Here is a 23,712-nt window from a genome sequence, read left to right on the forward strand (position 1 = left end):
TTTATTTGCAGTCAAATATAATATATTTTACAACAAACGTGTGCAATAAAAAAAAATATTTAAAGGTAAAAAAAAATGCTTTGGTATCAAATACTAATTCACTGGAGAGCAAAATTTCAAAAGGTTCTAATTTCAGTCTATTTATATTTGACTTTCCTACCTACCGACTAACATGTCCCGGACTAGTCTCTCCATTGGATACACACAGTGTCTCTGATAAACTTCTGACAATGTGCAGGAATTCAATGTTTTCTTTCACATGCATTAGATAACTTGACCACTCATTACTAAAAGAAAACATTGTTCACAAAAAATAGAAATATTCCCTGAATGAAATGTTGAAATGCTCATGAGCAGAATACTTAATTCACTAATTCCAGAGAATCTGCGGTCCTGACGTCCTGTGATCTCACAGAAGGGAGGAGGATTATTAATCCAGACAACTTTTCAAAGCTATTGCGGTTTGAACCATCACACAAAAATCTATGACACAATATTCACATCTGGTTTCATCTAAATTTGTTCACGACAACATAATTGGGGCTAAATCTGATTCCAAAGCTGATTACAGCTTTCACTGTGCAGTTTTGATGTTTAGGAAATTCATGCGGTGTGTGTCTTTCTTCACCACTTTTCTCCTCAGTGACAGAGACATAACTTTACAATGAGCTCTTTCCAGGGTTTCCCTGTCCTTGGCAAGACGCTGCATCTTTCCCCAAGAGACGATCATGAGGGCCAGTTTGTCAGTAATAGCTCTTGGCCACGTGTGGAAGATATATGGATGACATGAGCCCAGTCAAAACAACTAGAAACAGAATAGCTGAGAACAAAATATATGCATAAATATGACTTTTTGACACTGCAGCATGCAAGGAAATCTTCATAATATCCTTGCTCCCCAAATACAACCTCCCTTAGAGTCAGTCATTGTTTTACAATGAGGATCTCATTATGAATAACTTGTTTAATAAATGTACTATGTAATAAGTGTCTTCACCTGTTTTTGCTTAAAAGATCCACATAAACCTTAAAAATATATATTATTTACCTGTATATTTATGATTTTACTCAGGAAAGAAACAACTGTTTTGTCCATAACAATAAATCTATTTTTGACAAATTTGACACCACATTCTACTGTGTGTGTGTGTGTGTGTGTGTGTGCGTTTATGTGTGTAACAGGACTGGTCATATATCCTTCAACACTCTTTAGCTCTCTTCTCCATCCCAACTGTCTGCACTCTGTCTCTCAGCAAGTGTGTGTGTGTGTGTGTGTGTGTGTGTGTGTCTGTGTGTGTGTGTGTGTGTGTGTGTGTGTGTGTGTGTGTGTGTGTGTGTGTGTGTGTGTGTGTGTGTGTGTGCATGTGTGTGTGCGTGTGTTGCAGTGTGTGTGTGGAGAAAGAGAGATAAAACAGGCTGATGGTGGATCATAAATAAAAGGTCACTGCTGTATGTTCTTACCATGTGCTTCACATGAAAGGGGGAGCCGATACATGGAAACACATGTTGACTCTGTGATAACCTCCATCATCAGTTAACAGAGAAAACAGGACGCGGAACAAAGAAATAAGGAAGAGAAGGAGAGACAACGAGAGAGATGACAGAACCAGATGCAGCTCTTGTGGTGTTAATCAATCATGATTTCTTCCCAGACATTGAATATGTCGGATGAGCCTCATGATCATCATATAACACACACACACAGGCAAGCTTTCCCACCCATGTGTCTGACAGGAGGAAAATGAGGAAATAAAGACATATTAGATGCTTTCAGTAGAATAGAATAGAAGACAATAGACTGCAATAGAACAGGGAGAGCAGAAGCAGAGAAGATTTACTTACTTGCATCTCTGGCCTCAACCCAGATTCAAAATCACAAGTGCACACACACACATGCACACACAACTGTCAGCCATGCATAGTCCAGTCCTATTATCAGTCTACAAGGATTTACTGGTGTTCAGTAGTGTCATGTTTGTTCCAGATACTAAATGATTTGAAGTGGATCTTCAAATTTGAATATTCAAGAACAGCAATGTTTAAGGACAAGGAGAGGAGTTTGGATATCCAGGGGAGGCTCGGAGCAGAAATGCTGCTCCTTTGTGATAAAAATGAACACTTGAGGTGGTTCAGGATGACTCCTGGACAGCTCCCTGTGGCTGTATTCTGGTCTAGAAGAGACCATAGGGCAGAGCAAGAACACAATGGAGGGATTTTATTACCCACAGGGCCTGGGAACCTCTCAGGATTCCTCAGATAGAGTTGCAGGACGTGGCTCGGCTGACAGTGGATGGATGGAAGGATGTGCAGATACATAGCTAGCACTATAAAGGTTTCAAATCTGACTTCTTGGTTAAGTAATTAGGATGTCTTTCTGTTATACATGATTTTACTCCATTCACAGCTAACATTTGTTTGAAACCATATGAATACAATTCAACTGAAAGCCAATAGGACGATGTGTGACAGTTGTCTTAGTGTGTTAATGTAGTTTAAACTCATTGTAACAATGTCTCATATTGACATCTTGGCCAGCTCTCTTTTGAAAAAGAGATTTTGATCTCAACGAGATGTTTACCTGGTTAAATAAAGGAAAAAAATTAAATTAAATTTAAATGTTAAAGGACAAAAAACTTAAACAGCTCCCCTCTAATTTATAAAAGAACATAATGCACACCTGAACTTTCCATGAAACAGAAGGAACTGTCTTCCCTTGCTCAGTAAATCACTTTGGTAATGAAGGAGGATGTGTGAGTATGTAGATGAACTGAGATATGAAAGTTTAAAAGGTTTAAAGTTGCAACACATTTAATAAAAAAAACTCTACTAATATTTTCCCTCCATTCATTATTTGTTTAAAAAGTTTTATTTGCAATCTCAGGGGCCAAATTGAGATTAAAATCATTGGTTGCCATAAGTCTTACATGACATCTGTTCCACAACTGTTTCAACAAGATATTGAAACAAGGTGGCAGAGACTATAGATCGTCTTTCGTGAGTCTTTAAGTACACAGTGCTGCACTTCTAACACAATGATGAGTTGAACCATAAATATCTTAAGGCTCTTGACACTCTCTTTTACGAGATGTGAATGATAGCTGATAGTGATAAGTCATGCAATGTTAGACATCTATGTTTGCTGACATCATGCTTGATAGGTGATCATTTCAGACACTCACTTATGATGCAAATATAGACAAAACAGACCCAAGAGAAGAAATGCTGACTTTCTTATTACAGGTTATTTCTTACTACATCTCATCAAACATTTGGGTATAGACATCATGAATTATGAAGGTGCACTTTCAAAAAGCTTATCAAATGTTTCAATGGAGAGCGTCTTAATGCTCTTTCTACCTCCCTCTCTCTGTCTATTTATCCCTTCCTATATCTTACCCCATCAGCTCTCATCTAATCACTGAAGTACCAAAGGGGGCTGACCTCATCACCCCAGCGCCATGGTAACACCCTGCAGCCGTGCACCCTGGGTCCCCGGGATCCTGGGAAGGTGGAGGAATGTGGAATTTGATTGGTCTGTGAGAAGCAGAGTGGACGCACAGGGTGGGAGCGGAGCAACCTGAGGATGGATGGATTAAATGACAGCTGGAATACACACACACACACACCATGATCACATGACCACAACACACACATATACACACACACACACCACGATCACATGACCACAACACACACACACACACACACAAACTCAAGACTTAAACAAGACATGCATCCACATACACAGTACATTCACAAACACACTGTTCATACAACACACACACAACCACAGGAAAACACACAACATACTTCTCTCAAAGTATTAAATGACATAACACTAGACCCTAGACACTGGACCCTAGAGCTACACCCTCACACACATTAATACACAAAAATGTGATACCTGCAAAGCTGCATCTATCAGTCAGAGTCTAATTCACTTTGTCTGTGTAGGCTGCGGGGCAGAGGTATGAAGTGGTGGAAGTGAAGGGTGATGAAAGCCCTTATTTTCATTCATTCACACAATGTCAGAGTTGAAATATTTTAAATACCCGAGTTGCACTCGCTTTACTGAGGCTTACTAAATCACAGGGCCATTACAGCTTCCTTTTGAACTGTTAAACCAGTTCTGATGTGCCTGACGATGTAAATCAAGCGCACCTCACATAGTTGACCCTGTCGGTGAATGAGGTTTACGTCAGGGAACCAAACATTCTGGTAAAAAGAGACGCACAAAAATAGACAGTGAAGTCACAAATCACTGTTTTGAATGAATGTTCAGGTTAAGAGAGGCATTGGAAAGTTTAAATATTTAGTTTTGACTCAAGAGGGCAAAGCAGAGTGAATGTGTGGTGCCCTAGTGTTTCTATATTTGTGAAGCGTTTTAGGCCTTTTTGACAGCCCTTACTTCTCTGAATGGTTATTTGAGACTTTTTTAGGCTTAGGTTTGGGGTTTACAAAAGACTATTGTTTATGTCTAGGTTAGGGCTAGGAGTAGGGTTGGCACATAGTTGTAGATAGTCAAAGATCCCATAAAATCAGTACTTAAACTTCCAAGAAAACTGTGCATCTTCAGGTGTGACCTCATGCTGCATTAGAGGCTGTAAAATCGTCAAACATTTTTCAAAAATCTTGCCTTTCAGCCCTCCCTGTTCTCTCACATGTGTTTGAAACATATGGTTATGGCTTTTATAATTGTAGACATGTTTGTCTGTATTTGTGAGCTTCGCTCCAAACCTGCTCATTTCCATTACAGGTCATCAAGCACACTGAATCCCCCGAAACCTTGAAGATGTGACCGAAACTAAACCACGTCTTGGGTCTACACTTTCTAGTCTACCTTGGGTTTCTGTCAATCGAAATGCAATAAATTACCGACTTAAATGTAGCTTTTCTATCATAGAGATTATGTTTTTGTTAGTCTTGTGGCTCCAAAGTAACATGCTCACACCAGGGGTGGATGTGGTGCAAACTGCACAAAAAGGATAAGATAAGATTTTGGTATGAAATTAAAGTTGCATTTCTGCCAACTCAGACCACCTACTACTGCAAATACAAGCACAAAAAGCAATATTTATGGTTTAAGTTAACAGAGATGCACACACAGATCTTTCCAACTTTCGTGAAATTAATCATCAGTTTTGCTTCTGCTTTTTTCACTTTGATTCTCATCTAATGTACACATAATTTTATAAAATATAATTTGAGATATTATTAAAACAAAGTCTGCCCTGTGTTTGATAATTACAGAATAATTAGAGGTTTTTGTTTCCCAGCTGGTTCAGAATAATGAAAGTGCATCTGAACTGCATTCAGATGCACTTTCATCCACTTGAGTCATATTTTCTTACAGAAAATGAAGAGATTCATCTTGTTTTACATTAAGATAGCCACTGAGAACTTTTGAGTCAGAATTGCAGAACCATGACAACCTCCAATATGCAACTCGTTGTTAAAAAAAACCCATAAGAAACTGCGAAGATCTGCATGAGATTGTGTGTGTTTCATTGCATGTAGAGTAACCACATGTCAGCCAATCAAATATGATTAAATGCTCCATTAGCTTGAGTGTGTGATTTAAAGTAAAACATTTCTTGATCGCTGCAGGAGGAATCTAAGTTTTTCAGTTCTAAAGCAGTGACATTCACACACACAAAGTCCCTTGTCTTGATTCAGCAAACCCACACAAACACTTATTCATTCACTCAAAACTTTTACAGGCAGCTCTCTAATCAAAGCTTCTGTCTCTGAGACAGAAGCAGAGTGAGACAGAAAGAGCGTGAAGTGTTCTGAATGTGTTGTCAATTAGCAGCAGCAGATCAATGGTATGAAGTGAAAGAAGCAGAAACAGGAAAGATCCTGAATGAGTCAAATCCGTCGGTTGCTTTTATGAGGTCTCATAATGGTGTGGACCCAGAACTAAATGTTAAACTGTGTTTTTTTCAGCCTCCTCAAAGATTTGGTCAAGAATTACGTTTATAAAAACAATGAAGCAGCTTGTGCAGAGAGGCCCTCAGTGTGCTGGTTGCTATATTGTCCCGGATGTTTCCTTTCACTCCCTCTCTGTGCAGCCTTTTTTCCAGCTCTCTTTCAGGCCTGTCCTTCACGGGTGTAATTCATTACCGCCTACATTCAGATACTATCACACATGTACACACATGAAAGGATCACATACATTTGGCTATGAAGGAGAGGCATAAGTGGTTGAAATGTGCCATTTACTTTAAGTGTTTTATTAACAGTTATAAGTGTGTGCATGGGCGTGGTTGTGTGTGTTAAAGGAAAAAGCATAGCAGTGTTACAGACCGAAACCATGTCTGATTATTGCTTTTTTAAGTTATGATTTGAAAATGTGCATTGGTCCTGTGTTTATTTTAAGTACACCTCCCTGTGTGTGTAGTGTAGAATGTGAATTGGTCACAGGACAAGAGCCAGAACTTCTTATTTAAGAAGAAATGATAAAATAATGTTGAGGATATTTGACATTTTGTTTCTCAATGTTTGGTTTAGAGGCTCAAATTATTATATGGAAACCAATGTCAAAATCAAAAATGTTGGGTAACCATAGTAGTCCCACAGATGAAAGTGGACCAGATAAAATTGAACATAGTGGGCTTATTTTAAGATTAAAGACCAACATAGACCAACATCATAAAGAAATGGACGGAAGGGGTAATACAGAATATCATCTTGAAAATGTAAAAAGTATAGCTCTAGAAGATAACACATGACTCTTCTCTTTTCCCTTATTTCTGTTTTGCTCTTCTGTTATCTGTATAGTGTGAAGGATATTAATGGGAATAATTTCTCCCCTCAGTCTCAACAATATATCTGTCAGTCTAAATGTGCTGTTTCAACATCACATAATTTACTATACTGTTACTATACTACATAACACAATGCAACAAAGCCCACAGCACAATTGGACCCAGACAGAGGGAAAGGTGACAACTGCTTGACTGTAATGTTCCGAGAAAGAGAGAGGGACACAGAAAAGATATAAAGTCAGATATAAAGGGACAAATGATAGGACAAGACAGACAGACACAAATTGAGGAAGATAAAGACAGAGAGGGTTAGAGAAAGGCAGACATGAGGAGAAAAGGCAGAAAGGAGACTAAAGGCATCGGTATGATCTAACCAAATGCTTGTTGGACGGCTGAATGTCTGAAGCCTCTTCTGCCCACACCTTTCTGGCATCAGAACTGGGGAGGTTGTATCTGACAATTTCTTTAACTTTCTGAAACCGACAACCCAACATTCACGTTCACTTCATTTGGTGAAGCAGCAGGTTTTTCACTCCGACTTCAAGTGTGGCCTCTCTGAAACAACTACAAACAATTTTGTCTCCCAACATGATGGGACAACACTTCATACAAACAAGCATTATGCCACCTTAAGTCCTTGAGGTTCAAGGTTCAGCTTTATTGTCATTATACAGGTTTACACAGTGTAGTCGTTGCCCCCTTCATGCTACACACAGAACATTTAATAAAACAAAGAAATCTATGTATGATAAAATTAAAATTAAAATAAGTATCAAAATAGAACAAGATAGACTAAAAAAAGAGCTGTAGTAATAGTAGCACTGACAGAAGAAAGAAAAAAAACTATATTTACAATGGAAAATACTGTATACAGTTATACATATATACACACACATACCGATCAATTTAGATCAATAACAGAAGGTTTTTCAATCACAGCGTTTTTCAGGCATAACAAATTAAATGACAGAAACCAACAACCTTTCCATATCTTTACATATCATAATCTTATTAGTTTTTTACTATTTCAGCGTTTAGTATATTTTACAGTTTTACAGGTACATAAATATTCCAAAATTAAATTTTTACAGTTTTTCTGTGACATGTTCCATTTTTATTACAGTCCAACACATGTTCAAACATTCTAATATGAAATACACTGTAGAAGAAACTGATTTAAAACTTGAATACAACAAAACTACTTCAAGAGACAGGAGTAAAGCTGAACAAATGCTGTACTTTTGTTCCTGTCTTTATGCTTGTGTCTCTGCAGCATGTTTACCTTCTTCTCTACTTTCATTGATTTAGGCGAAGTTATAAAGTAAGAATAATACAGCAGTTTTATAAGTTCACAAAAACAACTAGCCACAGAGAAGTCTGTTTAAATAGTTGTCCTCTGAGGCATCAAAATGGTTTTAATACTGTGAACATGATATACATGAAAAGAAAACATTTGTGATTAAAAAAAAAAGAAAAAGTGTTAATGTTTTGCATGCAAAGAAACTTAACCAACATGCTGTGAGATGTCTGACAAACAGGTAAAATATCACAGTTTTCCAACAATTGAATGTACGTATATATAATGTGATGAAGAAAACTAAGTTGTTTTTTTTAAACTGCAAAAGTTGACCTGGGTCGTTAACATCAGAGCTTGACCAATACTGAATTTTTGGTATTGACATTGATATGTCGGCTGATAATCTTATACCTACAGAATATATACATAAACACACATTTTTTGCAATGATCCCTCCAATGTGATTATAAAACATTTGTGTCAAAGATACAGTATGTTATGGAGACATATTTTTTTTACAGTTTAACAATTAACTTTATTGTATAAAATGCCATCAGTGCACTGAAACAGTAAACTTATTGGGAATTTGATAATTAAAAATAACTATGAATAAAAAAACACATAGAACATGATGAATTATTCATAAAACACTGCCTATCTGCTGCTGCTATCTATCAAAGTGTCAAGTGAAGCATCTAGTGATCACTACATTACACTTTTCCCCATCACAGAGAGGTTCAGCCTATCTTACATAAAGTCGCAGAGCCCTTCTTAAACCAGAAGCCTGGGTATAGAGGTTCTGTGAATTTGGTGTGGAAGGTGTGTATGAGGTTCAGCTCTCCAGATGTGACACTGTAATAAGTCAGAGTGCCACCTTCCCAATCCAGAAACACTGCTATTTTTTGGCAAGGAGGCACTGTAATATCTTTGAGATCCTTCCCATGCATGGCCTTGTATCCAGTCTTTGAGCAGAGCAGACTCCAGGACTTCTCATTGCATCCTAGGCCACCATCTCTGTCCAATGTTCTACCCACTTCTTTATATGCCACTGCGATGCTGACCGTCCCTCTCCACTCCACCTCCCAGTAGCAGAAGCCTTTCAGGCCCTCCTCACACAACACCTGATTCCACTTAAACCTCTCCTTGTTATCAGGTTTAAACATCTTCTCCTTCACAGTCACCATAGTTTTCGCACCCTTGTTCCCTTCAGAGAGAACAAGCCTGCTGCTTGCTGTGTTTTCATCAAGCCTCAGATCTTCACAATCTGATAAAAAAAACAGACAACATATGTTTCAGCATGTTTCTTTTTGTTCTGCATTTAAAAGACTATAAAACATTGAAAACAATTTAAATAAGCCAAAAACAAAAAAAATCAAGATATGTCATATGTCTAAAGGAAAGTAGATATGAATTTGACTTGGATCTGAAAAATAAAATGACCAACAATTAAAAAAAAATGTCACATGGTAAAAAGGCAGACTATCATGTCACTGTTTCAACCGAACTATTGTGGTGTATACATTATTAGATCCTGTACGCTACCAGTGAAGTTTGGTGACAAACATCTAACCCTCATTTCAAAATTATCAGACATCAGCTTGGTGTCTATACTGAAGTGATAAAATATTGGAAACACTCACACTTCTTCAGCCCTAGCTTTAACCGATGTTCTCCACCATGGTCCAAACTGTACAAAATGAGGAAACAAACAGAAATTTCCAACTTCAGTACAATATTTTGAAAAGTCTTGATATTTGCGGCTACCTTCCAAATTGCCTTGGGGGGTAACCATAAGACCTCATATATAAATACGTATTCACCTACTGTTCTTATACTTTAGAGAAACACTGATTGCAAAGACTTTGAAACTGTTGCCATCTTTAGCATCCTAGCTAACTGTTAGCATGGTGAGTGAGAGGAAGCAGAGCATAACAGCTCAGCTGTAATACACAATACATTACTTCCTATTAAAAAGAATGAGGCTGCTGAGCTATTAACCTTATCTGCACTGCTTGTATAGGCTAATTTTGTACTGAACTGAACATGATAGCTTGGACTAGCAACAGACAGAATGTACTACTGAACTTTACACAGTCAGAATCAGTGCTGGACATCCCGTCTGAACAATTACGCTACCGCTTAGCTAAGATTATCATGAATTACATAGACAGTCTATATACATAGACAATCTTTGAACTGTACTGAACTTAATGAGTCACAAGATTTTGCTTTAGTGCAGATGTACAGTAGCCTCAGTATAACCTGCTTTAGGAGAAGCAGCTGTATGTAGACATACAGTATAAGCATATATCCTGACATCTTAACATACCAGAGTGTCTTCAGCTTCATATTTGGATCCTCAGCTATAGCAGAGAGCATCATCGCCCCATTGTCTCCAGGATGATTGTAACTCAGATCCAGGTGTTTCAGGTGGGAGGCCGTGTTGGACTTGAGAGCTGAGGCTATTAGAGAGCAGCCTTTCTCTGTCACCTGACAACCTGACAGCCTGCAGACCACACACACACACACACACACACACACACACACACACACGCACGCACACACACACACACACGCACACCTTAAGTTAAGAGATGATTGTGCAAATTTCTCTTTCTGGTTATCATGTATACAACACATTTTATATTAATGACAAATGTTGTTTATACATTTTGGGAAACATGTTGCTTCAAGTTCTGTGACTGCATTTTCCAGAAATATCTAAACAGCTGGAGTCATTTGTGACCAGGCCCTATGAAGAATACGTGCCCAGGTGTGTGTCTGATAAATAAAAATAATGGATGATGCCAAATACTTCACAATGTTGGTGAATGGGTCCACTAAGTGTCCTTTCATTGGACGTTTTTCAGATAATCAAATATTTATTTTCAGCAGCCATAAACAGTTGGATAATGAATTTTTATATTTCGATGAACTGTCTTAATTACTAACTTATATAGCAGCATTTTCTGTCATAAATGAGCACATTTACAAGCACTTAAACATTGTGGCTATTGGCCTTATCCTGGCTATATGGCTATATGATTTCTACAACATACACCTACAACAAAACCTTAACAGTAAGGTTTTTATTATCAGCAAAAAATGTAACAGTGTTTTATTGAGAGCCAGAGAGAAAAGGGAATCCAGAGGTAAGAAAACCTAATTGTGCAAAAATGCACATGCAAAGTCTTTAGAGGAGCACTCACTTTCCTTATTCTGAGTTTTGTTATTTGTGCTCTAAAGATGCAAATTTACCCATGGCCCTGACCATGGCTCTGAAATATCAGTAGCCTAACTGTGCTGTGTATTGATAAATTCATAGCACTGTCCGTGGTGCTGAAGTAGCAGACAGATTTGTAATTGCACTTTTTTCTCTAAATCCCACCCTGCTGTCCGTTTCATTTTGGGCCTGCAATATTCTCTAAACTATATACTATAAATACTCAATTCTACACTATATTGTAGCCTATATTCTTATATAGAGTAGTGTCACCTTTATGATCAAACTGACAAGTGGCAACGTGTAGTTGCAAAAGAGCGAGAGGATCATAGAGACACACTGCTGCCTATAGAATTCCTATACTATTTCTATGATCATTCAGTAGTGACTGTGCTGCTGAAAATACACCCCCAGACCAAGTCACCTCTGTAACAAAATATTTTAGGGTAGACATGACTACAGATATAGTTTTTAGTATAGATGTTTGGTGTATCCTGGGAGTGGGACAGGTAACGTGACTGAGCAAATTAACCTGCACTGACCACAACACACTCAGCTCCTACAATTCCATAATTCGAGGTAAAGTTTATACTGCCAAAACTATGATGTGTTTTGAAAAATAAGCATTATTAAAATGCTTAATCCAGTAAAAGCCTACACAAAATATGAATTTAGCCTAAAAGCAGTTCTATTAAATAGAAATTATAATCGCAATTATAATATCAAGAGTTAGGCTAGGCCTATATGATAATCCTGATTAAGCTGCTGGGGTTAGGGTTAACCCTCCCATTGGGCCATCCCCCCTTTTAAAAATTAACAAATCACCTACTGACTTTGGGATAACTTAATCCAATCATAGCATACTCCCATCCCTTATACTGATATTGTGTGGGTTTTTAGACACTCACCATAAAATGTACAGCAGATGTAATGTACACTTACTTGAGAATCTCCAGTTTACATTGTAGACTCTCTAGACCATCAGCAAGTAGCTGCACACCTGAATCCAGCAGATCATTATGACTCAGATCCAGCTCTGTGAGGTTAGAGGAGGCGGACCTGAGGACTGATGATGACAGACCTTTGCAGGATTCATGAGAGAGCTCACACCAACTCAGCCTGTGAAAATATTGGTAATCAGAACCCTTCTAGAAACATCTGCTGTGGTAAAGTAAAAAAGTGACAATAGTGGAGCTACAAACTCATTCCTCACACATAATTCAGCAACACCACAAATAGGAAGCTGGTGTTGTGCTGGCCGATTGTGTTAAAATAATTTTGCTTTTGAGATGGTTCCCACCCTGACCCTTTTTGGAAGACACCCCTCTGACACCAGTGGATAAGCAGAGCTCTTTAATTGGGCAAGGGATGGATTCAAAGGCAGTAAAGGTAAATAAGAGAGAGACATAAATCAGAGAATGGTGTGGAAAACTGTCTCATTGTAAGACCAGTGGACCTTGATAAACAGGGATGATGGCTGGACTACTGAGCAGGTAATAGCATTCAGAGGAAACTGCCTATCAAGCCAGTGGGCCCAGCCAATATAGGCTAGCCTGAGCAGAGACAATGTAGATATAAGTTCTGGTTAAGCAGCTGAGTATCTATTCTTTGCTTTGGGCAAGGGTAGGAATCAAAGGCATTTCAAGGTATGTTTGGTCAGGGACAGGGGGCTCAATAGATTTATGACAGCACAGTCTGATACCTACTGTAGGGCCTAAAGATAGGTCATCATTCCACAATTGGGTTTCCATAGGATGGCTCACAAACTTTTGGTACATTTTACCATTAGTACTGATAAAACATGGAGTGTACTTGTAGCCCACCCTTCCCACATGGGCAGACACACAGGAGGCCAAAATTAATGTGACTTTTTGTTAGCCCATTTTGAGCCCCTAGCAAAATAGCAAACAGTCATTGGTTTGAAGATTTACTTTGATTGCTGCATATAGCAACATAAAAAAATCGTACTTGCAAGAGAAATCATTTTTAAAAGTACTTACAAAGTAGTTTTAGAAACTTTGACCACAGGCAACATTCCTAGAAGAACTCTTTCAGATTTCAGGTACTTCTTCAGATCAAACACATCAAGGTTCTCATCGGATGTAAGCAACGCAAAAGTCAGAGCTGACCACTTGTAGGCAGAAAAATTTTCAAAAGCCAGTGTTCTTGAGTGCAGGCACTTTTTGACTTCCTCCATAAGAGAGTCGTCATTCAGCTCATTCAGACAGTGAAAAAGATTGAGGTTTTGATCTGCATCACTGATCTCTTCCCTGATCTTCTCTTTGATGTACTCAATTGTTTCCTTGTTGGTCTTGTTGTTATTTTCTGTCTTTTTCAGCAGCTCTTGCAGTAGAGTCTGATAAGTCTCAAGAGAAAGCCCAAGCAGGAAGCGGAGAAATAGATCCCAGTCTCCATTTTTGCTATCTAAAGCCTTGTTCACTGCTGTCTTATAGAAGTCTGATGCAGGCAAGTCTGCAACAGTTGAAGCAGGTTTGATAAGCAGATTTTCACCTGTGTTATTGAATGTGTGAGAGACGTAAAAAGCTGCGAGGAACTCTTGAATGCTTAAATGTACAAAGCAGAACAATTTCTGTTGGTACTGCCCACGGCCTTCTCGTTTGATCTGAGTGAATAATCCTGAGAAGACTGCAGTTTCTGTGATGTCAATCTCACGCTCTGTTAGGTGTTCTTCAGTGAAGAGAAGGTTTCCTTTTTCTAGCTCTTCAAAAGCCAGTTTCGCCAAAGATAGGACTGTTGCCTTGTTTCTTGTATTCCAGCATGATTCTGTCTCAGAACTCTCACCGACCTCGTCTCCACCATACTTCACATTAGCCTGTCTGCATTGCAACAGAAGAAAGTATATATACATGTCAGTCAGAGTCTTGGGCATCCCCTCTTCTTGTTTTCGGCTCACAAAGTCCTCCAAAACTTTTGCAGTCAACCAACAAAAGACCGGGATGTGACACATGATATAAATGCTCCTTGATTTCTTCACGTGTGAGAGGATCTTTTCAGCTAGATCCTTATCACTGAATCTCTTCCTGAAGTACTCCTCCTTCTGCTCATCATTAAATCCTCGCACTTCTGTAACCCGGTCAACTTTAACAGCAGGGATGTTGTTGGACGCTGCCGGTCGGGAGGTGATCCAGATTTGAGCTTTAGGAAGAAGGTTTCCCTGGATGAGGTTTTCCAGCAGAACATTCACTGACGTTGGCTTTCTCACATCTGTCCAAGAATTACATTCACTGAAGTCAAGATCAAGGCGACATTCATCAAGGCCATCCAGGACGATCAGAATTTTATACTTGTTATAGTCAGTTATTTCTGATGTCTGCATAACTGGGAAGAACTGATGAATGAGATCCTCTAAACTATGTTCGTTCCCTTTTCTCAAATTCAGCTCTCGGAAAGGAAGTGGAAATGTATAATGTATGTCTTTGTTGGCCATACACTCAGCCCAGTCCAGCATGTACTTCATTGAGGCAAATGTTTTTCCAATGCCTGCCATTCCAGTTGTTAGCACAATTCTGATGGGTTTATTTTCTCCAGAAGGTTTGAAGATGTCATGATATTTAATCGGTGTTTCTTCTCTCATTGGTTTAAACTTTGCATCTTGAACCTGTCTGGCTTCATTTTGACGATTGACGTCTCCCCTCTCACCCTCTACAATGTAGAGATCTGTGTAGATCTCATTCAGTAGGGCAGATATTTTCTGCTTATCAATCCCCTCAGACACAAGATTAAATTGCTTCTTCAGCTGAGATTTGAGTTTCCATTGACTTTCGACGTCAGGCTTCACTGTAAGAAAGAAAAAGTTATTGTGGACACAAATTAGCCAATAGTTGTGATTATTTGTTTGGACTGCAATCATAGTGCAGTTTATTAATCTTAACCATAGCACCAAGGATTAAGTGGTTGTTGTTGTATTTGTTTTTTTTGATACACTATGTTTAGAACATGGCAAATGGACTCATATGCACCTTTCATGTTGTTTGTACTTTCTCTAGTGTGAAAACATTTAAATATCATAGTAAGAACAGGCTGAATATGAGAATCATGTCCAGTGTTGGGCAAGTGACTTGAATTAGGCTACTGTCAATCATTTTGGATACTAAGCAATCACTCAATCAATCAAGTTACCTAACCCTCTGATACACAACATGGTTCAAGGGTGATTTATACATATATATATATATATATATATATATATATTGCATGTTATGCATTTTATTACTCAATATTTAATGAATTCATCAACTTTGTTTGTTCATCAAGTTGTTTTTTAACATGACACACATTTATTGTAATGTTATATTATTCTATTTTTACATAAAAAACGTTTTTGTATCACTAACCCAAAACTGCACAACATGGGTCAAAAATGACTCATATGTATTCTCATTGGAATTTAATAGGACACTTTTATTTATTTACACATTTGCAATAAGGAGCATATTTTATTGTGGACCACTCCCCTCAAGGTCACAGTTTCACCTTTCTACAAGACTGCCTTATCACAACTGTGATCCTGGTGTGTCATTTTTGACCCATGTCTGCAAATTTCTGTTAGATGTGTAAATAACATTTCTTTCTCTACATAGCAAGACAGAAATGTTAATATAATATACAATAATACAAAATAAAATGAAACATTCAGCTATGTATCAAATAACATTGAAAATGAATGTGGGTCATTTTTGACCCGTTTTGTGCATTAAAAGGTTTTGAATATGTTGTGCATCAGAGGGTTAAAATGCAATCACTTACACATTACATATCACTTTCAAAAGTAGTTACATTCCTTTACTAATTACTCAACAGCAAAAGTAATTAGTTACATTACTCAATATTTTTTTCGGCACAGCTCCGTCAAAGTAGTCTTTTAAACTATTTAAAAGCCTCCACATCCACGTGTTACATCTTCTGTGTTTGACGTGTAGAAAAAGAAAAGAAAATGTTGTGGTTTAACAGTCAGCCAGCCCACAGTTTGGAGGTATCTACTGACCATCAACAGTTGGCTTGATGTTAGCTGCATGACTACGTGATGTCCTATCCTCTCAGTGAAGCTGCATTGTTCTCACACCCTCCAACTCTAAACTAAAACAGCTAGCTAAGAAGACACAACATGCAAGTAAGACAAATTTGCAATTCCTAGACAGATCCAAAACTGACATCAACCCTCCATCTAACTATCGAAAAGACAGCAAACATGTCGACCCCCTAATTGTCAAAGTAATGCAGTAATTCGTAACTACTCTACTACTACTTTGTGTACTGTATTGTGAAGTGTTACCTGATAGGAATCATGTCTGGTGAGAAGTGCATAATAACCTTTTAGGATTTGAAACTCAAAGTCAATGCCTCAGACTTGACTTGGGACTTGCATCACACATGATTTTTCATATCATATGTTAAAGGGGTTGGGCAAAACATAAGGAAGGATAACAGCTGGTTGAAAGACATTTAAAGTAACACTTCTCTGTCATAGATTCTGTATTATTATTAGTATTACGCTTCGCAAAGAAAGCTTTTTTTTCTGGGATTCTCAGTTTTCATTTAATGGCAGATTTGAACATATTGGCTACTTCTTAGCCTTTGTTTTCTTTTTACTGTGATTGTGTAATCCTACCAAAATATTGTCAAGTTAATGTTAAGTTATTACTTTATTACTTATGTTATCACAGATAGCATAAGATTTTTTCTCTCTTCATGGGAACTGTGCTGCAAAGGGAGAAAATGCTGAAGTTACTGAGCTCTCCTTAGAATGGAGAATTGCCAACCAGAATGGTGAACTTCTGATCATTGTGTCTAAAATTTGTCCGTAGAAATTGGTGAGCCAATGAACTATGATTTCTTTTGCTGGTGAACTGTTAAACTTTAAAACGGGTGCTGTATCGGTCGTTATTTTGGCTAGTGATAGCAATGCACACAGTATGCTCATGTTGCTTAAGCTTAACATTTGGCATTAAAGTCTGTGTAAAGGAAAATCTGAGATTTCTTCTGAAACACATATATACATGTTAGAAAATAACATGAAAACATGTGAAAAGACTGAACTATGTAGTACTGAACAGTGGAGTAAGACCGTTAAACTGCTTTTCACCATTTCTGTGTTCAGGATTTTTTTTGGCGGGCCTGAAATGGTGGATTCATGACGTAGAGGGGTGGCTAGCATGATCCCTCCCCTAACACTATATAAGAACTAGAGTGCTTTGACATCAGCTGGGCGTGTAGCACAGATGTATAAAGAGAACTGGATATAGTGTCAGAGGCGGGGCCCCGTTCATTCCTATGAAAGTTGCTCAGTGGTGCATGAAGCCAAAAAAGCCACTTCCCACTGTAAAGAATTACGTGGATGAAAACATACTGTGCACGCTCTATGGGCCGCATGCACCCATGGAGCATGTTCACCAGAGACTTCTGTAAAAACTGAGACAAGTTTTGAAAAAAAGAAAGTCAGTTTCATTTCAAAAAAGAAAACTGGCAATAGCAAAGCTGTTCAAAAGCATCATCTTCCCTTAAAACACTATTGCACAAGTATTTAAACTTGATGGCTGCATTAGAGAACATGGTTATGTGTGGAGTGGTGCTGATTTTTTTTCTTTTTGCTTTAATCTCTCTCTCTCTCTCCCTCCCTCAACCAAAATATACCATAAGATGTATTTTTAATTTGATTTGTCAGTTGTGCATGTTATGTTTTTGTTTTGTTTAACTTTATTGTGTAGTGGATGCAATGCATTTTAATACGATTTTTGAGCCGGCTCTGCACTGTCTTGACTGTGTAACCTGAATTGTTGTCAGTGATGACATTAATTCTAAGGTGACTTTTTCCCTATATTCTCATCCACTGTAAATCCACATTTTGAAGTTGATGTTTGAAAACCTTTCTTTCCAGGGGCACAGGGGGTGGCATGCCTCTGAACTCCCCTAGGGGGGTTGTGTCTTTGTCACTTTTTTCATCCCTTATGAGTTTGGACCCCTGAGTAAAGGAAAAAATGTTATGCCTAAAATAATTATTGCACCCTATCCAGAACCAGGACAATGCTATTGAGATCATAGTTGTGGTCTTTTTTTAAATTATTCATAGTAGTGACTCGGTAGTTTTGGCAAAGACTTGGTTACAATTACACATTTATTTATGAAGCTTTCACAGCCTTCATCTACTTTTATAAGCTTACCTCGTATTTGTGTCTTCTTGTCAACAAGTTTATCGGGCAGCTTTTCAGCAGCTGAAGGTCTGGAGGTTATCCAGAGCTGAGCAGAACGAAGCAGGTTTCCTCTGATGAGGTTTGTCAGTAGAACATCCACTGAGGCCGGTTCTCTGATATCCATCAAGGTGTCATTGTTGTCAAAGTCAAGAGGAAGTTCATAGTCGTCCAAACCATCCAGAACAAACAGAACTTTGAAATTTGCATAGTTAGAGATTACAGATTCTTTGGTTTCCTTGAAGAAATAATTTAGAAGTCCCAACAAACTGACCCTTTGCTTTTTTATCGAATTTAGCTCTGAGAATCTGAGAGGAAATATAACCTCTAGATCATCTTTGTCATTGCCAGTAATTGCCTTTGTTGAATCAATCGACCGAGTGGAAAATGAAGGCTGGTTTTCATTTTTAGCCCACTCTTGTGTGGATTTCTGTGCATGGAAGGATTTTCCAATACCAGCTTCTCCAGTGGTCAGCACGGTTCTAACTGTCTGGCCTTTTTTACATTTGAATATTTCAGATATTGCATTCACTCGTGTCACTGATTTCACCACAGTCTGTCCATTGTTCTCTTCATCATTGATCTCTCCACTTCTGTCTTCTTTCATAATGTGTTCTGTGTTTTGCTGGTCAGGATGATTTTTGTCTTCAACATGAGTGTTTTCTTGATATCTTTTCTTCAGGTTTGATACCAGCTGCTGCCGCCGCTTCAAGGTCTCTGAATAAACAAAACAAAGTTAAGCACATTATTGATGATGACAAATGCAGTGTGAATCAATTATCTTTAACAATTTGTCAGTGAATCCATTAGCTGATTGACAGCAGATTAATTGCCAACGATTCTAATAATGGATTGATAATTTCAAGTAATTTTAAAGAACAAATATCAGAATTCTCTTGTTTCATGTGAATTATTTTGTGGTTTCTTTAGTCTTCTATGACAGTAAACTGAATATATTTGGGTTTTGGACTGTTTGCACCTTCGGCTTTGGAAAACAGTGATCAACATTTTTCACCATTTTCTGAAATTTTACTGACCAAACAACAAATCAATTAATTGAGAATATTTAGCAAATCATTTGCAGCCCTAAATGAAAGTGATTGTTTTGAACAAAGTTCAATAAAATTATTCACAGTACAACACAGTCACAGTCAAGTAATACCAAAATAAAATTTTAAAGTAACCAATGTTCAAAAAATATTTCACTTTGGGTTTCTAATTAAATGAATCTCAGTAAAGATTATAACATTTTGAAATAATAATACAATTTGTCATGTATATGCTTTTGTAGTATTTAATTACATTCCTATTTCCCAGTCTGACCAAAATAATGACATTATACAGATCACAAAATGCGAGTGATCAAAAAGAGTATGAGCCATGAAAATATGTTAATCATAGTTTCATACCTTGACATTCTGTCTCTTTGTGAATATATTTTGTAGGAATCTTGTCAACTCCTGAAGGTTGAGAGATGATCCAGAGATGAGCAGAGGGAAGCAAATTCCCCTTGATGAGGTTTGTGAGCAGCACATCCATCGAGGCTGGCTCTTTCATATCAGACAGTTCCTTGTTCTCTTCAAAGTCAAGAGGAAATTCACATTCTTCTAAGCCATCAAGGACAAAAACTACTTCACATTCATGATAGGAGCAAACTACTGGTAGTTTAATGCTGGTGAAGAAATGGAGCAAATCCTCCATGCTTTGAACTTCATCTCTTTTTGAATTGAGCCCGCTGAAATGGAGTGGGACTATCAAGTCTATGTTTTGGTTTGATTTCCCGTTTGCCCAGTCAATCATGAACAGCCTTGTTTGGAATGTTTTTCCAATGCCAGCCACTCCCACCGTTAGCACTGTTCGCTCTTTTTTTTCCCTTGAAAGATTAATTATTGCATCGTATTTGATCTGTTCATCTGTCTTGTTTTTGACAGCTTTTATCTCATAGAGTTCTGAGTCAGTCTCATGTTGACTCCATTCCACTTCACACTGACTGAGGATTTTCGTCTTCAGGTGTGACGCGTATTTGGATTTGGCATCTTTCTCTAAAGTGAGAAAATATAGAAGAAATTATTTAGAGACTTCAAGAAGATAGCAGTAATGACTGAATTTTGCATTCTTAACTAACGTTTAAAAAGTTGTAACTAATGGTTTTTATTAATGGTTAATAAAGGTTTTGATAATACTTTGTAGATCACTTATTAGATTGCAAGATTCTAAAAAAGTTATAATATATACAATTGTTTTCCTGTTAATTTCTGACATTTTCAATCCAATTAAAATGACACTGATATTATGATCAGATAATCTCTGTGTGGGTTTACTTGAGCGGTCGTAACCTGTTACTGTAAATCTGCGTATACATGCAGTAAGTCAGTAACCAGAGTTTTTCCTCTACCACTGACTCTATCCATTGACTGACAGAGCAGCGAGAGGAGGGCAGACAGAGCAGAGCTTTGACTTACAGTGTAAAGGGTTTGACTTTAACAAATACTTAAATGTTCAGAGGTTGAGACAGACCTTTTTAGAGTTATATAGGCTACTTTGTATTACTTTCAGGTTTTAGTCTAATATTGGACTGAATTATTTTAAGAACACATCTCTCCATGTAATTACCTCTCCTTTCATCCAGTCATTCTGCACTGCTCTTTGTCTGATCTACAGTCTTTTACAATGCAGATGCATATTTGTAAAAAGCAGATTAGAAACCCATTTATGTGTATATGTAAATGGGTCTACAGAAAATCAGGTTTCTCCAATCTCTTATCCCAAAACATGGTAACCAGGTTTTTCATTTACATGACAGTTAAACCTGCAATAACTGATTTTTGTCCACTTGGGGTCAGTGGAAAAAGTTGTGAACACAACATAAAATTATCATCAACCTTTAAGTTCATATAGCAAACTTGCTGCAAAAATTCAGAAGGTCTCTAGTCACCTGTTGAATATAAGTCCAACAGTCACTCTCTTTTAGCTCTCTGCCAACAGCTGGGGGAAATATTTGGCTATTTAGCTGCTAATAACTCAACTACATTGCAAAAAGTGTTTACATTTAAATTTCTCTCTTACTTCTGCATTCTGTCTCTTTGTGAATATATTTCATAGGGATCTTGTCGACTCCTGAAGGTTGAGAGATGATCCAGAGATGAGCAGAGGGAAGCAAATTCCCCTTGATGAGGTTTGTTAGTAGCACATCCATCGAGGCTGGCTCTGTCATATCAGACAGTTCTTTGTTCTTTTCAAAGTCAAGAGGAAATTCACATTCTTCCAATCCATCAAGGACAAAGACTATTTCACACTTGCTTTTTTCCATACTCCTTGTTGTTTGGTGTTAGTGAAGAAATAGAGTAAATTCTCCATGTTTTGAACTTCGTCTCTCAGCTCACTGAAATGAATTGGGACTATCAAGTCTGTGTTTTGGTTGGTTTTTCTATTTTCCCAGTCAACCATGAACAGCCTTGTTTGAAATGTTTTACCAACACCAGCCTCTCCCTTCATTAGCACAGTTCGCACTTTGTTTTTCTTTGAATCATGAAATATATCATCGTAGGTTTGTATTAGTTTGTATTTACGTTCCTTCTTTTTCACCCATAGTTCTGTATCAGTCTCATGTTTTCTCAGTTCCTCTTTATAATCTTCAAGGATTCTCTTCTTTTGGTCTGCTGCGAATTTGTGTTTGACTTCTTTCTCTAAAGTGTAAAAATACAACCGATATGATCAAGATTATTCAAATAAGGCAGTATGCAGTAATTGCAATAAATTCACACTCAACAATATGATGGCAGCTACTAAATACAGTGTGATATGATTGTCATTTTGGATTATACCTTCAGTTAAAGCCCAGAGAGGAAATTAGCAACAGGAATTTGAAATGTATCTATGAATATACAATCTTTTACTTTGGACATTTTAATTCTTCTGTCAAACATATTGACTTTAAGAGAGAGACAAGAGATAGAATCTGTGTGTTGTTCCTTGTTTGAATACCTAAATCTTTGCCGAAGTTGAGTGGGTCATCCTCAGACTGGTCAGTTTTCATGAAACTGACTTCTCTCTGTGACACAGATGGGCTTCAACACAGAAAAAAAAGGAATTTGTGTCAATACAGAAAAAATATTTTAGTGTTAAAGGATTTGGCTGGTGATTTTCTATATTTTTCTTATTGTCAACAAATCTCATGTGTAGACCCAAATCAACACTCAACAATCAACTCATCCTACTTACAAGTATTATGTGTGTATCCAAAGCCTGATATATCATATTCCTCTGTGCTGTAGACCTCTGTTTTCCAAAAACTACTATAATCCGTGAATTAGCCACACTGGGTGACATGTTCCTTCATTCATGAAGAGTTTGTTTACAATAGCTTGTTTATACATGGTTCCAAAAAGTAAAACTAGCAACAAGATAGTAAACCACCAATGTGCAGGAGCAGTGTGGTTCCATCCATCCTCCAGTCATTAAAATTAAGTTAATAGCGAAGCTGTCCATTTCATTACTTTATATTCATGTAATAAATATACAAACGTCAATTAGATGGTAATCTGCATGAGAAATTAAGAAAAAGAAACAAAATTGGTTATAATAATCATATGAAATGGGCAGCTTCATTAAGCTTACTGAATTTTATTGACTGTTTCAAAATACAGAACAGCTGTTTAAACGCTTGTTGTTTCACTGCTGCATATCGTTGGCTCATTTTTGGCAGTTTGTCAGGTTCAAGGAGATTGCGATTTTCATTGAGATAAAATGACTTTTTCCTTTTCTTTCTCCTGTCATGATTTCAATGTGCACGCATCACCAGCTTCAGGTCATCAGCTGGCAGCATTGTGCGTTGTGCACTAGGCTGCGGGGACAGGGGCTACAGGGGGGTCACAATGAAAAAGTTCAGAGTAAGAACAGGAGAGCAGCACATACCTTCTGGTTTCTGTGTAACAAGAATAAAAACATTTTTTATAAGTCGCTGCATATCTTATTATCATGTAACTAAAGATATACTATGTATATAATTACATTACTATATTGTTAGTTTTTCATCCTTGGATGACAACACAAGCCATTTATAACTGAGCACTTGAGAGAGGTAAGTTTGCTTTCTACTCCAGCCTGCCTGTTATGAGCTGCTGCAGTACTGGACCAACATGTGTGCTAATTTTAAAAAGTATAGACCCATTTCTCAACTTGTTCTTATTCAAATTAATACAATGAAGAAGAGGATATAAG

At 37.6% G+C, this 23,712-nt stretch overlaps 1 protein-coding gene and 1 long non-coding RNA gene across 2 annotated transcripts; both read right to left on the bottom strand.

The window, feature by feature from the left end:
- Positions 1-7,856: 7,856 nt before the first annotated feature.
- On the bottom strand, positions 7,857-8,364 carry LOC122982841. The gene is made up of 2 exons (XR_006403544.1): positions 8,272-8,364; positions 7,857-7,949 (listed from the first exon to the last, which is right to left on the bottom strand). It is a non-coding gene; the product is annotated as an uncharacterized LOC122982841 (long non-coding RNA).
- A 386-nt stretch (positions 8,365-8,750) lies between these two features.
- Positions 8,751-20,527, bottom strand: LOC122983210 (NLR family CARD domain-containing protein 3-like). Its single transcript, XM_044352991.1, has 7 exons — positions 19,902-20,527; positions 18,466-19,209; positions 13,288-15,085; positions 12,230-12,406; positions 10,394-10,570; positions 9,705-9,751; positions 8,751-9,328 (listed from the first exon to the last, which is right to left on the bottom strand). The coding sequence occupies exons 1-7, from the start codon at positions 20,290-20,292 to the stop codon at positions 8,802-8,804; spliced, it is 3,861 nt and encodes a 1,286-aa protein (XP_044208926.1). The 5' UTR covers positions 20,293-20,527; the 3' UTR covers positions 8,751-8,801.
- Positions 20,528-23,712: the final 3,185 nt, after the last annotated feature.

This window comes from Thunnus albacares, chromosome 5, assembly GCF_914725855.1.
Source record: "Thunnus albacares chromosome 5, fThuAlb1.1, whole genome shotgun sequence".
NCBI classification, from domain to species: domain Eukaryota; kingdom Metazoa; phylum Chordata; class Actinopteri; order Scombriformes; family Scombridae; genus Thunnus; species Thunnus albacares.